Raw genomic sequence first — 17640 nt, forward strand, 5'->3', positions numbered from 1 at the left:
GGATCCCACAAGCAGGACCTGAAGGACTTGAAGTCTTCTGACTACAGTGTGGTACAAGATTTTGCAGTCCATACATATCCAAAGCAAACTTCTCGAAGGAACTAAATTTGCCATGGAAGAAGGGGTGCAACATGTTAGGAGCTTCCTGGAGGAAATCTAATGGTTGAATGATTCCTGAGCAGGACTTCTCGTGGAAACTAAGGTCATCGTTGATGGGCTGGGTATCACTACTGAATTTAAGAGGACAGGCAGAAGGATCCAAAGTAGGAAGTGTTTCCATGATGATCCAGCCAATAGAGAACACACATTCTGTTCCCTTAAAAATAAATTCAGGGATGAAATGTTATCACAGCCATGGATATGCCCCTCTCAGATCTTTAAATATTAGTTGAGACCATGGGGAATCTCTCAAACTTGTTCCCATCTATCATTGATGCTGTTGCAGAGGATGAAAAAACTGCAAACTCTGCATAATCTTTGACCACCACAGATCCATAAGTTGTGAACAAGGGAAGATGCAAGATGAACTTGCATCTTCGTCTACTCAGAACAGGAGTAGTCCGCTGTCCTAATAGCGCTGCACACAGCAGGAGAGAGCAGCAATTCTGTTTTTAAAAACACATTGGACTTAACCAGGGTGGGGTGGGGGGAGGGGGTTGTCACACAAGGAAGACCAGAAGGGACGGAAAGCACGCGGGAGGCAGACAACATCATGTGAGGGACCTGAGCAAACTCCGTGAGTGCCCAGTAATGAGTGTGCAATAAAACGCTTGTCGGATGGAACTTTTAATGTGCCTCAGGACTCTTGGTTGGTTTTGCTGCAGTGGTTTTTGCCACCCCTCTGCAATTTGGCACTAACAGAAGGCATTGTGTAGCTATCCCATCTTTTATTTCGATAAGAACATAAGAGCTATGCTGGATCATACCAAGGGTCTATCTACTCTAGCACTCTGTTTACACAATGGCTAACCAATTGTCGACCAGCGACCCGCGAGCCAGACACAGTGCAACAGCACCCTCCCACCCATGTTCCCCAGATACTGGCGTACTTAGGCTTACTGCCTCTGATACTAGAAGTAGCATATAGCCATCAGGACTAGTAGCCATTGATAGCCTTCTCCTCCAGGAATTTATCCAACCCCCTTTAAAGCCATCCAAACTGGTGGCCATCACTACATCTTGCGGTAGCGAATTACATAGCTTAACTATGCGCTGTGCAAAGAAGCACTTCCTTTTATCTGTCCTGAATCTCCCACCAATCAGCTTCATGGGATGACCCTGGGTTCAAGTATTATGGGAGAGAAAAATGTCTCCTAGCCACATTCTCCACCCCACGCATAATTTTGTACACCTTTATCATCCCTTCCCTCTCCTTTTCCCCAAGCTTTCTTAACAGATTTTCTGCGTTAAGATGGAAGAAGCTGTGACAAAACAGAGGGTTTCGAGTGGGAGACGTCGCCTGAACCCCTGTAAAATTCCATGTAGGGGGCATATAAGAGCTTCCTCTGAGAGCATCCTGCATCAGTAAAAACCATAGTAAGCCCGGGGGCACTTTAAAGGCGAACAAATACATGTTGACATAAGCTTCCGCGCGCGGACACGCTCCGCTTCATCAGAGGCATGAAGTATTGACCTTAAATTCAAGGCTAACACTTCATCCCCCTGATAAAGAGCATGCGGAAGCTTCCGCCAGAACAAACGTGGCCATCTTTAAGGTGTCCCAAGATACTGGCCTGGTTCAGACAACACACTAAACCATGCTGCTTAACCACAAAATGGTTAAGGGGATGCATTAAGGTCAAGGCATTCCGTTAACCATTTTGTGGTTACGCAGCATGGTTTAGCGTGTTGTCTGAACCGGGCCAATCTTGTTTTGGGCAGCAACAACAGCCCCGCAAGGCGATCCCTCCAGATTTTGCCTCTGTGTTAAGTGATCCGAGAGAGGTCTGCATGAATCATCTCCCCAGCTCTGCCGGAGCCGTTGAAGGCAAGCTCGCTTCGCATCGCACACACCTCGGGGGCATTTCGCTTCGCCCACTTCTCTTCTGCCTCTCTCTTCCTATATCTTTTCCCTCCCGTCGCCCCGCCCCGGCTGTCCTCTCGGCTCCCGCGATTGGTTGGATCGCCGTTGGGAACCCGTCCTCCTTTGCTGGCTCAATGGGAAGCAGCTTTTTTTCCTTTTCTTTTTTGCAAGTTTCAGTTTAGGGCAAGAAAAAAGTAGGAGAAATCAAACCGCGGGAGCAGCGCAAGGAGCTGCAAAAGAAGCGAGGAAAAGAGAAGGGAAGAAAATCTATTTAAAAACAAAACGAGGAGGGGTGGTGGTGGAGGAGTGGAGTGCAAGGCAAGCGAAGTGGATTTAAAAAGAAGTTTAAAGCAGGAGGGGAAGGAGAAGGAAAAGAGAAGGGACGGAGCAGTGAAGCAGCAGCACGGATCGTATTTCCTGCGGCTTAGAAGACAGACGCGGGGCGCGCGCGCGAGAGTGGTTTTGTGCAAAGTGGCAGCCCAGAAGCAAGCACACGGGTCGGGGGGCCACCGCGCGTGGGACCCCGTTTGGCAGCATCTCCTTGGAGGCCCCGCTCGCCACCAGCTGGCGCTCTTTGCAAGTGGACTGACCGCTGGTGATCTCACTTTGGTTTTGAACCTTTTTTTAAAAATGGGAATTATCTAAAAGGATTTTATGTGGGGGTTTTATGTGGGGGAAAAGTTGCCGAAAATGAGTCAAGATGTCTGACAAAATGTCCAGCTTTCTGTACATCGGAGACATCGTCTCCCTCTATGCCGAGGGCTCGGTCAACGGCTTCATCAGCACCTTGGGGTAAGGATCGTGTGAACTGGGCGACTCCGCCCGGGGAGGGGAAGAAATCTGGGGGCGCCGTGCCTTCAACGGGTGCATATTGTCTTGCTTTGCTAGAAGTGCCTCATGCGCTATGTTAGCCCTTGCTTGCTTTCGATTTCTGGAGACCTATCAGTGTCAGCCTTCTTTGACTTTGAAGGGGAAGCGAGAAAGAGGACATGAAGTTATAACACACAGGAAACAACAGCTGGAGAGGAATGTGGTCGACTTAGGCAGCGGCCGCAGCTCTGAGAGGCTTTGGTTGCTGGGTGCCAGAGAGAAAAGGGGGGGGGAATCAGGAAGTGATTAACCCCCTCCAGATGTGCTGAACTACAAACCCCATCATCCACCAGAATGCTGCTGCAGTGCATGCATCTGTCCCATCTGCAGCTGCACACCGGTCCTATTGAAAGGGCACAACCCAGCAAAAGATAAACACTGCTAAGGCTGCAGTCCTATAAACGCTTGCCTGGAAAGAAATCCCCATTGAATCTAGCTTGACTTACTTCTGAGTAGACGTGCCTAGGTGCTTTTAGGGCTTGCTGGAATTGGTTAATCATGTGCTTCTGTTTGCCCTGGAGATCAGGGGGACTCAAATGGGCATGCCTTTGGTGGGATTGTGCCCTTGCAACCCAATCCTAAACATGATTACTAGAAGTAAGCCCATTTTATTTCATTTTTGAGTAAGCACACATGAGCTACTATAACTGCTTATTTTCCTGCTGCTGCTCCAGCGGTACTGGGGTTTGAACTCTTATTTAGTGCCATCTATCTGTTAGGCGCATAGGTGCTGAAGGAGAAGCTCTAAAATAAAATATAACCATAGACCATTTGTCACAAGTGATCATGAGATTGGATTTTGGGTTCCCTTCGCCCATAATTTGAATCTCATGCCCACATTTGGTAGAATGTGCCCTTGATTCAAACTGTCCCTCTCCAGTGTTTAAATCCCACATCAACAATGTTCATAGGTGTGCAAAAATAACCCAGGAGAGGCTATGAAATACTTTGCATGTCAAATGTGAAACCCTTTGAATTCAGAAATGATTCGTGAGAGGGAATTTGGCCTCATCATGAATGTTTATCGCTTTTCAAGTCCGGCTTAAAAAAGAAGAAGAGGATTCTGCCTACCTTATGTCAATTTTAACTGTCATACATCTAACTGACTGCACAGATTTTCCTTGCCCAAATAGCCAGTTTATACTTGCACGTGTGAGTGCATTAAGAGATCATTCAACCATCTGAAGCACATTCCCATGATGGGAGATGCATTTTTTTAAAAAAATGTTCTGCTCACTCCTCCAAAGAATTTAGCCTCTTAAACATGATCTAGAGCCTGTCCACATGGGTATGACAAGCAAGGATTTATGCAAGTCAATTGAGGTGGCAGTTTTCAAGCTGGTGGCTTCTTGCATAAGATTACCTCTTATTGAAGGTTTCTGCTTTCATGATATTAAAGCAACAACAGCCCGGCTCTCTGCAGTCGCAGCTTTATGATAACCTTTTAACACAATCAACCTGTCATGCCTTTATGATGTAATAATAACAGTTACCATGGCATAAACCTAGTTCACCAGAGAAAGATAAAATAGTGAAAGATTATGTATCTGCCATTATGCCACTGTTGACATAAGAGCTGCTCTGAAGTTTTTTATGTACTTCATAAATATATAAACAGTCAGCGCCATAAACCGATCCAAGGGAAAATGGACTGTATAGCTGTAACACATTGATAACGGTACCTTTCAAGCCTCAAGGCTTCTCCGCACTTGGATTGTTATGTTACAAACTGGCCTGGCACTGGTTTGAAGATTTTATGTCATTTCACCCCCACCTCCACCCCCTACGTCTAGTGTATGTCTAAATAGACTAGCAGTTCTGATGCAAATGGAACGCCCCGAGGACAGTTTAGACCAGCCTTTCTCAACCTGGGGCGCTCCAGATGTGTTGGACTACAACTCCCAGAATGCCCCAGCCAGCTGGCTGGGGCATTCTGGGAGATGCAGTCCAACACATCTGGAGTGCCCCAGGTTGAGAACCACTGGTTTAGACAAACAGTAAATGAGGTGTCAAAATTGTTCCTGGCCTGTATGATTTGAGTCTGCAGGTGGCCTGGCCAGTCCATTACTGTATGGCTGCTTCCTTATGTATAAAACGCTTTCTTTCCCCTGACATGCTAACTTTCTATGTGCAGCTTTTTATTTTAATTGGGGAGCATTAAAAAGAATAAACCCCTGTTTTGCAGTTTCCAATATTAGTTTAACTTAAGCCCCTTTCATTTCAATGGGCCTACTCTAAGTAGGACAAACATTGAATACAATCCTGAATTGTATAGTCTATAGACAGTTTTCACACATGATCTTGGGCAGTGATTGGTACTGCTTTCTAGAGGTATGTTTCCATGCCACCAACTTTAAGTTTAGCACTAGAATTGGCTAGTCTGGATGCAACTTGATTTATCACAACCCTTGACCCAAGCCATTCCAGGGAGCCTTAAAGCAATTGAATGAGAATCACTATGTCATAAAAAATGAAGCCAACAAACATTTGTCATGTTTTGGATTTTTTTTAGGAGTGGTGCTAAGCATTTAAATGCTTTATTCCATTGCTGTCTTTTCATCATGTTTGAAAGGTATTTTAAAGAACAGGGGTACTGATTTGCCCCCAAACAAATACTTTTGCTCTTGAAAATAATGCTCTCATTCGGTGAAGTGCATAGCTTCCTGACATGGTTGTGGGAAGTACTTTTTACTTCTGTGTTTGCAAGTATTTAAGCATCCTTTTAAAAATGTGACTACTTAATATTTGCTTATTTAGTTATTTATTACATTTATATCCCACCTTTCTTCCATTGTGGAACTCAAGGTCTCCCCTCCAAACACTGACCAGACTCAGACCTGCTTAGGTTCAGCAAGGTGGTTCTATTTTACCTTCAAGTGAAGATGCATAGCACTGAATTGAATATGCCTTTACTTGAAGATGATTTAACTGATTCTGGTATTTGGTATCCACATTCTTACAGGATGAAGCTGCATTTATCTATCTGCAAATTCAAATTTAATACTTTTAGAATAATTTACATTATTTTGAAAAATAAACAGATGACTGTTTGAAATCCCTGGAAGAAGTGGTTGCATAGCCATATTTACTTATTTATTACATTTTTATACTACCCAATAACCGAAGCTCTCTGGGCGGTTCACACTAGCCATACTATTGTCCAATTCTGGATGAAGACTCATTGGCCTGGTTCAAACGACACTCTGGGCTTTGTGGTTAGCTTAACCATGTTCTGCTGCGGTTAACGCTAGCTGCATGTGGAATGCTTGCAGACAACACTTTTAACCCTTTTGTGGTTAATTTTTCCTTAGTGAGCCTAACCACTCATGGTTAACGGGGCAGATGGTTAGAGAAAACGTGTGTCAGACGACACCTTAAACCATTGTTAAGCATTCTGTTAACCATTTTCTGGTTAAGCAGCATGGCTTAGCGTGTTGTCTGAATGGGGTCAAAGACATTCAGAATTTGGACACAATCTAGCACATTTAAGAAAAGTTAAGGCCTGAGATTTGAATGCGAAATTCAATTGAAATCAATGGAGTCTTAAGATACTTCATCCTGTGCTCATCTTTGTAATAATTAACTTATTAAGCACTGTTCTAGCACACTTGTCAAATTTCATATTTGTTTAGCCTTTAAATTGTGATTTTAATGGGTCCGTAAACAGCTACTCATTCTCTCTCCCCCCTCTCTCTCTGCTTAATGATGCCTTTCTGTCTTTCCAGATGGCCATAGTAAAAGAGATTTTCTTTAGCCCATTTGTTTACTTGAAGTGTATATAAAAACATGCAAAAGCTTCATATGTATAGCATTGATGATTCAGAAATATCCTCTAGAACTTCACAGAGTAAGAGAGGGGAACATGTGTACATTAACAGTCCTTTTGTCATACCGAGGACCACTGCCTAGCCCACTTCCCCACTTTACACTTTGACAGAAGCTAAAAATGTTAAGAGAATGTTTGCTCTTACAGTGTGTCTGGTTGAACTTATCACAGAACACCTGCAGCAACATTTGCTATCTGGAAGATAAACAGTTATGGGAAAGGCACAGTACACTGGCGGTTTGTGTCCATGTACATCCATGTGCATTATAAAGATGCAGAGATTTAACTTATAGAAATCCAAGGGTTTTTTATTAATCAACACTAACATTATTATTTTTTAAAAGGCATCCCTAACTTCTACCCCAAATTGGGGCAGTATTTTAATAGAGGAGGGCCTGCATTTGTATTGTCTATTGTCCTCGCATGATATACAGACAGGTCTGCTTTTCTCACTGTAAGTCAATGGAAAACTTTTTAACAGTTTTCATGAACTTGTATTAAGTCCAAAGGAAACATATGTGCTTATTAGCCAGTCAGTGGAAGTGTCTCATGGATTGTCTGAATCACGAAAATTCCATTGATTTACCCTGAAATGAAGCAGCTCCATCCAATTTGGTATGTGGCTTGGTTTTGCAACAATGTGAAATTCCAACATCTGTAACCGAGCAAACTGTAAAGGCTGCTCTCCGGTTTGCAATTAGGCTGCTGAAATCCCATTGATTTCATGAAAGATTTCAGCCGAAGTGAAAAAGTTTTTATTATTATTATTATTTGAAAAACAAAACACATTCACATCCCAAACAGGAAACAGCGCTGGTACAGTTGCTTTCAGGAGACATCTGCACTATAAACATATATTGGTTTTATACTGGTTGAACAGTCATGACATCCCCAGTGAATTGTCGTTTGGTGAGAATTCTCTGTTTGAAATTCCTGTCTAACTGTTACCCAGAGGACCTTCTCTTCTGCTGCTCCCAGACTGTGGAATGGCCTGCCGGAGGAGACTCGTCAACTTAACAGTCTACTAGCATTCAAGAAAGCTAGAAAGACTGATCTCTTCCGGCAGGCCTATCCAGTGGAATTTTAAGATGTTTTTAGGATGTTTTTTAGGATGTTTTTAACAATGTATATTATGATTTAATTCCGTTTTTATGTATTTTATTGTTTATTTGTCAGGTATAGAGGCGGGTAAGAAATAGATGTATTATTATTATTATTATTATTATTATTATTATTATTATTATTATTTAATAGGGCTATATAGTTTCTTAGATCCTAGGGAGAGGGAATGTGCGAAGTCACTTTAAGGACTGCTTTGCACATTCATGAACCAATGCTAGTTCATGCTGCTCAATCACTCCCATTTGTCTCCTCCTGCCTGCAGGAGTGTCTTGACAACTGAGGGACACTCCATTCGTTGGTCATTTAGTGTGATGTCAGAACTGGGAGCTCTCGTTTATCTCATCCTCAACAAGCCGCTTTTTGAACCCAGGGTTTAATTTCAGATTCAAACTCTTGTTTGTTGGGGGGGAAAGAGCGGCCCTGTGTTTTATAGAGGAGCCATGTGGGAACGATTGAGTAGTGTAAATTAGTGTGCTTGGTCATTCATGACAACCCAGGGTTTAAAACAACAACACTGGATTGCTATTATGTGTGAACCGGGCCTATGTCTGTCTATGTATTCCCCCTAAGTTCTGCAAAAATAAAATTCTCCTATTGGAGTCAATAGAGAGGACAAGACTGTGCCCCCTCCCTGTGCTGGGGGACAATTGGAACACAATTCTATGCACGTTTAGATAAAAAAAAAAAGTCCTACAATTCCCAGCATTTCCAAGCCAACTATGCTGGCTGGAGGATGCTTGGAGTTGTAGGACTTTTTTTCTAGCTAAATGTGCATAGGATTGTGCACTTAATCAAGTAGCCAGGCAGGCGCTGGTCCAGGAGCACAGAAGCCACAGCGAGGGAAAACAGATCTGATGTGTTTCGTTAGAAGCTGAGACTGTGATCTACATCACTCTACTCCTGTTTATAGAGTAGTGATGAGTATATACAAGAAGACAAGTAGGAACCGGGTGATGGGAACTTTCCTTGGGAAAAAAAAACCCATTCTGCACAAGGAGCGTGCTTTTTACAAACATCCTAGTCTGAACATGAAGTAAGAAGGATAGCCAGTGTCCTTAGAACCTCCCCCCACCTTTTATGGACTCTGCTTCAAAACGTGTTTTGAACGTTAATTATGTGGATGTTTTGATAGCTCAGCGGGGCTTGAACCTTTTCTCCTGGGAAATCAGTTGCCTGTGGGGTCTACCTACCATCCTCCTGTCAAGTGGGGCTATGGAAGCCTGAGAGAGGGATCGAACTCTGGGTGCTTGTGACAGCTTGCTTGAGTTGTGTGGTATAAAGGGAGAGGAAACGAATGCGTCCTCTGATGTCATCTCGGCATTCCTGCTGGCCCTGTGTGTTGACTAGTGCCTTCCACGCATGGCTGACGTGGGAGCATTGTTTCCGAGCGACGCTGCGATTGGTGGGCGGCGGTGTCGTTGCCAAGAGCTCTGGGGGAGTGGTTGTCATTGTTAAGCCAGCTCTTTTTCGACTGCTCTGTTACACTTTTGAGGCTGCTGCTGGACGAGCGCTAGGGCCCAACCAGTTATGCTGGCGTAAGCTCTGGTGCAGCCACAGCCGCCAATTTACTAGAATGTAGGAGTGGGATATCCGATTTTAAATTCTGCATTGTATAAAAACAATCTGTATTTTGAGATGACTATGTCAAGAGATAGCGTTGCAGAGAAAACTTAAATTCTGCCTATATTCTGTCTGCACCCCTTCATTAGATCAGGGGTGCAAAACCTCAGGCCTTGGGTTCACATCTGGCCCTCTGGGATTTCCCAGACGGCCACGCCCCCTTCCTGGGCCTCACACTTTCTTCCCTGACCGCCAATCTTTTGATGGTTCATTTTTTTTATTATTTTTATTATTACATTTATATTCCACCTTTTTTCCAACAAGGAACCCAAGGCGGCGTACATAATCCTCCTCCTCCGCTCCATTTTATCCTCACAACAACAGCCCTGTGAGGTAGGTTGGGCTGAGAGTCTGTGACTGGTCCAAAGTCACTGAGGGGGTTTCCATGGCTGAGTGGGGACTAGAACCCGGATCTCCTGAGTCCCAGTCTTAACACTTTAGCCACTACACCACACTGGCTCTCCTTGGATTTTGCGCAGTGTTTTCCTCATTCTATAAGGTTGATATGCCTCTCCTAAGACTGTCATTAAGAGCTTTAAGCTAAAGTATGCTGGTATTTTTGGTATTTCTGCCCCTTTTGCCCCTACCTACTATTGCAATGCGGCCCCTGAGAGCTTCTTTGAAATTGCATTTGGCCCTCGGGCTGAAAGAGGTTCAACATCACCGCATTACATGATAAGACACTCTATGCTGAAATCCGTTAGTTCCTCCTTCTAACAAATACTTCCTGTTTTCCTGTTGACTTCTCCCTCCCAGACAGTGGTTTAGTGTTCTTTTCTTAAACACCTGTTCTAAACCATGCCCAGGGTAACCACTGCGTGAAGAAGTATCGCCTTCTAAACGTACTGCTAATGCCAATTTGATTAGGTGCTCCCAGTTTGATGAGCACGATACGGAAAAATATTACATCTGCTCTCTAGGCCCCATTATCATGTTATAAAACATCTACCATGTCTTACCCTAAGTTTTTCCCTGCCTAAAGCTAAGCTCCAAATTCTTCAGCCTCTTCTCAGAATGGAAGATCCTCCAACCGGTTCCCTTGACTGTTGTAGGTTGAAATTATAACTTACCTTGGAGTAAGTCCCGGTGACTTACTCAGTGGGGCTTATGTTTGAGTAGACATGCATAGGATTGCACTGTTAATTGCTCCCTTCTGTATCTGTGCTTTTCAGCTGAAGCTAGTGAAGAGGGCACAAGTCTGTAACTAGTTTGCCCAAAGGCAGCTTTCAGATGCACATTTATTTATTTATTTATTTATTTATTTTATTACATTTATATACCGCCCCATAGCCGAAGCTCTCTGGGCGGTTTACAAAAGTTAAAAACAGTGAACTTTAAAAACAAATATACAAAAATTTAAAACCATCAAAAGCATAAAAACAACAATATCCATTTAAAACAACTATTCTGGTGTCAGTTAAAAAACTCAGCATATGTTATTAACTGCCTAGGAGAAGAGAAAAGTCTTGACCTGGTGCCCAAAAGATAACAATGTTGGCGCCAGGTGAGCCTCGTCGAGGAGATCATTCTATAATTGGGGGGCCACCACTGAAAAGGCCCTCTCCCTTGTTGCTACTTTCTCTCCCAACACTCTGCTCTCAACCTACAGATGCTGCGTTGCTCTTTTCTCCTTTGGTTTATTGTAGGGAGCAGAGGGTAGATTTGGTGCAGGGCTAACCAGTGGCTAATCTCTGTGGCGGGTGAGATGATGGTTGGGGACCAGAAATTAAAGTAGCGAGCTTGAGATAGGAGGCTCAGTGGGGCCGACCTGTCAGCCCTATTGAGGGAAGAAGCTTATGCCATCTACCTTTCTATGGCATTTAGAAAAGAGAGACAGTGTGCTTTGTCGTTTGTGTAAAAAGAGTGCTGATTTTATATATGCGTCCTGGCTCCGCTCTGATGTTGGAGGTGACTTTCGTGTTTACCAGCTCTTTAGTGGTCCTTGTTCCTCTTCCTTTAACAGCAGTCGGACATGCAGAAGTGGAGAAGCCAAAGCTTTTCTTGGCATAGAGATGAAGTGTTAGGCAATGCTTCACCTGTTTAATTTTGGCCTGCTGGCTGATGCTGAAGGCGCTGGAACTGTCAAAAAGCTGGCAGTAAGCACTTTGTAGTGGCACCATTTCACATAACACGATAAAGGTCTTTGACGGCAGTATATTAAGAGCATTTTCACAGAGACAGTGACCTGGGATTTGTATTCTGCTGGGAAATGTGATCAAGCACAAAGTACGGTGGAATGTCACTTGTCTTGATCTCCTTCCCCTTGCTGTTGAATTTTCACCCTCCCAAAACAGTTTGGTTGTTTGCTGTACCTCCCTTAGAAACCCGGCTGTCAGCTTTTAAGGCTGGAGATGGCAGAAGTGAACTTGCCTGAGGAAGTGAAAGAGTGCATTACATCAACAGGCTCCCTGACAACACTTGAGAACACAGTTAAATGAATCCTATTAGCAATATACGCCAACAATAAAGAGCAACACTGAAGAGTTGCTAACTTGAATGCTGTCGGGGGCGTGCTGGGAGTTGTAGGCTTTTTTTCCTGCCTAAACATGCATAGGATTGCACCTTTAGACAATTTACATCATGCCTTTCAATCAAATGATTCTCAAGGCAGCTTACAACAGGTGGTAATAATACAAACCCTCAAAAAGCCACCTCATACATAAGTGTGCAACCCAGCAACCCTGAGTCCTCTAGCTGGTGGATGGGTCCAGAGGATGCTTCCTTTTGGTTCTATGACCCTAGAGCAACTGGAGTTAGAGGCAAATGTTGTTTCTCCTTTATTGGCAAAAGGATGGGGCCAGGTGAGTCTCCACCTTGTCGTGATGTTCTTCCTGGGAGGCAGTAGATGCAACCTCCCAATAGCCCTTGGTCTCCTGGCTGACAAAGATGGGACCAGAGAGTGCTTCCCTTAAATTCTGCAGTCCCTGGGCAACTAATAGCCTCCATTTATGGCTCAAAGAGCAGATGAGCAAAAGGGAGCTGGTATGGTGTTGGCCTTAAGATTGAGGAGACCCAGTTCTAAGTCTTGGCTCCACAATAACATTCACTTGATGGCCCCGAACAAGTCACACTCATGGCGCAACCTACTTCACAGGGTTGTTTGGAAGACAAAATGAGGTTGTGTCATCCTGAGGACTTTGGGAAAAGATTGGGATGCAGGTGCAATAAATTAATACTCAGAGAGAGGGCATCTTTGAAATGGTTCAGAAACTACAGTTACTCCAAAATAGACCTGTGAGACTACTCAATGGAACTGGTCGATAATAATGTGGTGCCATGCTTCCATCAGCTACACTGGCTTCCAGTCTGTTTCTGGGTCCAATTCATACTGTTGGTGCTGACCTTTAAAACTCTAAACATCTTGGGGCCACAGTATCTAAAGGAACTCCTCCTCCTATCTGTACCTTTCCAGACTGTTCTAAGTGCTAACTGCCCTCCTCTAACTGCTCTCACTGAAGGAAGTTAGGTGGGTGGCTTTCTAAGAGAGGGGGCTTTCTTAGTTGTGGCACCCCGTTTATGGGATGCTCTCCCCAAAGTGGCCCATCTGGTGCCCACATAGTTATCTTTTCAGTGCCAGGCAAATCCATTTCCCTTCCTCCAGGCATTTTATATATTTAGATCTTTATTATTGTATTTGTTATTTTTAGCCTGTTTTATTGTGTGAGCTGGCCTGAGAGCTTTTTGTTATAGGGCTGCATATAAATATCATTCAGTAAATTAATAGCAACATAACACAGTTAGCAACTCAGTTAACATTTAAGACAAAGCCCACTCTCAGCCATTTTGTGGATATACTTAAGGTGTGTGAGAGGTTGATCCAGCTGGCTGGACCTTTGTTAGCTTGAATTTTACGTTCTCAAACCCACTGGATTAAGTCCCAATGTACAACTTGGTTGGTTTGTTTTTGTTTGAAGTAAGATACAAGCCAGTATTTGAGATTTGAACCACGGCTTAATGTTCAGATTTGCACTGAATACCAAGACTCAGACCTGGAATCTGTGTAGTGATAGTAAAGTTCCATTTGCACGTTGGTCACCTTAGTATGCATCTCATATAAATAAATGTTACATAAACAGCATAGCCTAATAAACTGAAAGCAGGCATTTATTTCCAAATGCTGCCTTGCTGTAATAACTTGAAAACAATTATTTATCTGAAATACACATTTATATATGGAGTGTTGGGCTAGGCCCGGGTGGTTGAACAACATAGGGTCTGCTCTCTCGCTCAACTAGGAGTGAGATTTTTGCTTACTTTTCACAGTGTAGCTGAAAATTTAGCAGGATATCTCCATATTTTCAATTTTCAGAGGAATAGCCATGTTAGTCTGCTGCAACAGAAACAACAGTCTTGTGGTGTTATAAAGGCTAGCAAATGTATCACAGGCATGAGTTTTTTATGGATTGCAGTCCTTGTTATCAGAAGCATAACATGTGGTCCTGAGCTACAAGTATATATTTATACATATGGATGAGAGTGGGCAAAGATTATAAACTGTAAGGTCAGAGGGAAATGTTTTTTGTGCTGCTTTTTCCAGTATTTTCAGTGCCGTTAGGCGAGTCAGATGTAATATTAGATCTGAAAAGGATCCTGAATCACTGCTGTGGAATCCAGTTCTGGTTAGGCTTGCCAAGTCCCTTGAGGCTCAGAAGGTGGAATTACGGGGTGGTGCCTGATAGATGAAGGAGAGGATCCTGATTGGCTATATCTGTTGGCTCAGCCCGGAGCCTGATGAACGTAGGGGCAGAGTTAAGCACAAAAACTCTCCAGCCAAGCAGAAAAATTGCCTCTCCCCCTTGTGTGTTGTATTCAGGCAAAGTGAGTAAGATGTGCATTCCCCTATCTCTGGATTAGGATTGGGTGCAGAACCTCAAGCCCCGGACACCAATCTGGCCTGCCTGAGACCAAATCGGGCTGTCTGGAGGTCCCCAGATGGCCACGCCCTCTTTCTGTGGCTCCATGCCTTTCCCCTGGTCATCAGTTGTTGGGCAGTTTTCTGGCCTTTGTGCAGTGTTTTCTCCAATCTAAAAGATTGGAATGCCTCTCCCAAGGTTGAGTGACTGGAAGGAAGAGCTTGAGGCTAAAATATGCTGGTATTTGGCCCCACCTCTTTTGCCCACCCTCATTGGAATGTGGCCCCCAACTCCTTCTCTGAGATGGAATTAAGTCCATGGGCAGAAAAAGGTTCAACACCCTTGGACTAGAAGAAACCCTGCTCTAGGCATGTGTTAAGAGCTCTTTCAGGGAGCTGTATATCCTTTTACACATACTTGTTACATTACCAACAACTGTGTAGAGTCTGAATCAAGGTTCCACCACCTTGGTTCTGAAGCTTCACCTTGAAATTTTGTGCCTTGGGAAATTTGAGACTTTGGGAAGGAGGTTAAAGCCCTGAAACTTCCGGCCAGACTTTGAGACCTGGCACCCCTCGCTCTGTACTGTGGCTTTGTAGCAGTGTGTGTATTCATGCTGTTTACTGTAAGCTGCCAAAGGCTAATTGTTCCTTAAACAAAGCTGACAGGACACAATTCTATAAATACGACATAAATGAGCACAACACCTCTTTGGTTGGACGATTCCATCCTGCATTTGGCTTTTGATTCCCAAGATGTGGATTGTATCCGATGTTAGTCTTCGTTGGAGTAGGCCTGCTGAAATGAATGGGAATTAAGTTGGACTAATATTGGATTCAACCCTGTGGCCTCACCAAGGCTCCCAAATATATTCAGGCTGCACTCAGAACACTTTCTAGGGAGTAGTCCTCCTTGAAGACAGCAGGACTTACTCCAGAGTAAACATGCCTAGGATTGCACTTGTAATTTCATGTCAATTTTGTCTACTACCCCTTGTGTGTTTCTTGTAGGGTGACCATATGAAAAGGAGGACAGGGCTCCTGTATCTTTAACAGTTGCATAGAAAAGGGAATTTCAGCAGGTGTCATTTGTATATATGGAGAACCTGGTGAAATTTCCTCTTCATCACAACAGTTAAAGCTGCAGGTGCCCTGCCCTCTTTTAAATCTGGTTACTTTACTCTAGTATAGCTCCTGCAGCTTTAACTGTTGTGATGAAGAGGAAATCTCACCAGGTTTTCCATATATACAAATGACACCTGCTGAAATTTCCTTTTCAATACAACTGTTAGAGATACAGGAGCCCTGTCCTCCTTTTCATATGGTCAACCTATTTAACAGTTGCATAGAAAAGGAAATTCCAGTAGGTGTCATTCGTATGCATGCAGCATCTGGTGAAGTTCCCTGTTTATCACAACAGTTAAAACTGCAAGATCCCTACCATCTTTTGTATCTGACCATTGTATAGCTCCTGCAGCTTGAACTGTTGTGATGAAGAGGGCATTTCACCAGGTGCTGCATGCATACCAATGACACCTGCTGAAATTCCCTTTTCAATACAACTGTTAAAAATACAGGAGCCCCGTCCTGCTTTTCATATGGTCACTGTAGTTTCTTGTCCAACCAGAACTGTGAATTTGAATTCTCCCTAAAAGAATGCTGAAATTGCATCCAAGCGCCCACCATACAACCTGCCAGATGTGGTACAGTGTGCCAAAAATGATGGTAAAGTATCTGGATTTTGTGATCATGAAATAGCCAGGTTTCAGGGCCATTGTGAATAGCAGGTATGATCGTGCTGAGGACCCACAACCCAGGGGGTTCACTGCCCCATGGAGTTGCTGATCCTCTTCTCCATGGTAACCTGCTTGTTCACCTGCCTCTCGCTCTGGCCCAGACAATGGTAGTGGTGAGAAGAAGGAGCAGGAGACGCCACTACCTACTTGCTCACTGGCTCTCTGCCTGTCAAGCAATCAAGTGGTAGAAATAATGAAGAAGAGGATGAGGAGCAATAGCCACTGGTGACCATGGTGATGAGAAGGTAGACTTACTGAGGGAGGGCCCCCAGTGAGGGTTACTTGCCCAACGGCCCTCAAAAACCTGGAAGCAGCCCTGTCATGTTTGTTTTGTTAAAACCATAAGAATTTAGTCAGGTATCTCACCCTTGCCAGATTGATAACTGGAACCAGAAGGTTTGAGCATATAAGACCGACTTTGGCCCACTTGCATTGGCTGCCTGTATGTTTCTGAGCCCAATTAAAGGTGCTGGTTTTAACCTATAAAGCCTTACATGGCTTGGGGCCACAATACCTGACGGAACACCTCTCACGACATGAACCTTCCCATACACTACGCTCAACATCTAAGGTCCTCCTCCAGGTGCCTACCCCGAGGGAAGCTCAGAGAATGGCAACCAGGGAGAGAGAGGGCCTTTTCAGTGGTGGTCCCTCAATTATGGAATGATCTCCCTGACGAGGCTCGCCTGGCGCCAACATTGTTATCTTTTTGGCGCCAGGTCAAGTTTTTCTCTTCTCCCAGGCATTTGACAGCATATGCTGAGTTTTAAAACTGACCCCAGAATAGTTGTTTTTAAATCGATATTGTCTGTTTTGTTTGTATTTTATGCTTTTTATGGTTTTAAATTTTGTATAATTCTTTTTAATGTTCACTGTTTTTAACTTTTGTAAACCACCCAGAGAGCTTCGGCTATGGGGCGGCATATAAATGTAATATTAATAATAATAATAATAATAATAATAATAATAGCTGGGTTAACCACAGAGCTAAGTAAGCCTAGCATCTCCTGGGGCTCTCTAGTCAGTCCAGATTCCCAGCTTTCAAACAAAAAAAGAGCAAAGCCCTTTCTACACTTAAGGGTTATCCCAGGAAAATAGAGGGATCGTCCCTGCCTGCTCCCGGGATTCCCTGTGTGTCATTTGGATGCACAGGGATGATCCCGGGACGATCCCGGGGGAAAAGGCAGGTGTAGAAACGGCACAAGTCTCCAACACTTGTGGAACCTGAGATATGAGGCAAAATGTTCAGTCATGTTTTGTGAGAAATTGACAAGTCCTTCATTAAGTATGTTTATTGCATTAAATTTCCTTCTGACCTCACCACGGTTTACATCATCCCCATAATACTACATGAATCTGTTGAAGTGAGCTATCGTCCACGAAAGCTTATACTAGAATCAATCCATTCATCCTTAAGGTGCCCAAGACTCTGGGATTTTTTGCTGTTAACAACATTATTATTATTTTTAGTTGGTGTTCATGCAGAATGTGGAGAGATATGGGTGCGGCATGTGAGAAGCGAGAGGATGTT

General features: G+C 43.8%; 1 protein-coding gene across 1 annotated transcript in view; it reads left to right on the forward strand.

Moving 5' to 3' along the window:
* Positions 1-2648: 2648 nt before the first annotated feature.
* The window catches only part of ITPR2 (inositol 1,4,5-trisphosphate receptor type 2), a 286514-nt gene continuing 271522 nt past the window's right edge, over positions 2649-17640 (forward strand). The window contains exon 1 of the mRNA XM_063134243.1: positions 2649-2815. Within this exon, the coding sequence (XP_062990313.1) occupies positions 2724-2815 (92 nt within the window). The 5' untranslated portion in view covers positions 2649-2723. The remainder of the gene's footprint in view (positions 2816-17640) is intronic.

This window comes from Elgaria multicarinata, chromosome 9 (assembly GCF_023053635.1).
Source record: "Elgaria multicarinata webbii isolate HBS135686 ecotype San Diego chromosome 9, rElgMul1.1.pri, whole genome shotgun sequence".
Taxonomy (NCBI): domain Eukaryota; kingdom Metazoa; phylum Chordata; class Lepidosauria; order Squamata; family Anguidae; genus Elgaria; species Elgaria multicarinata.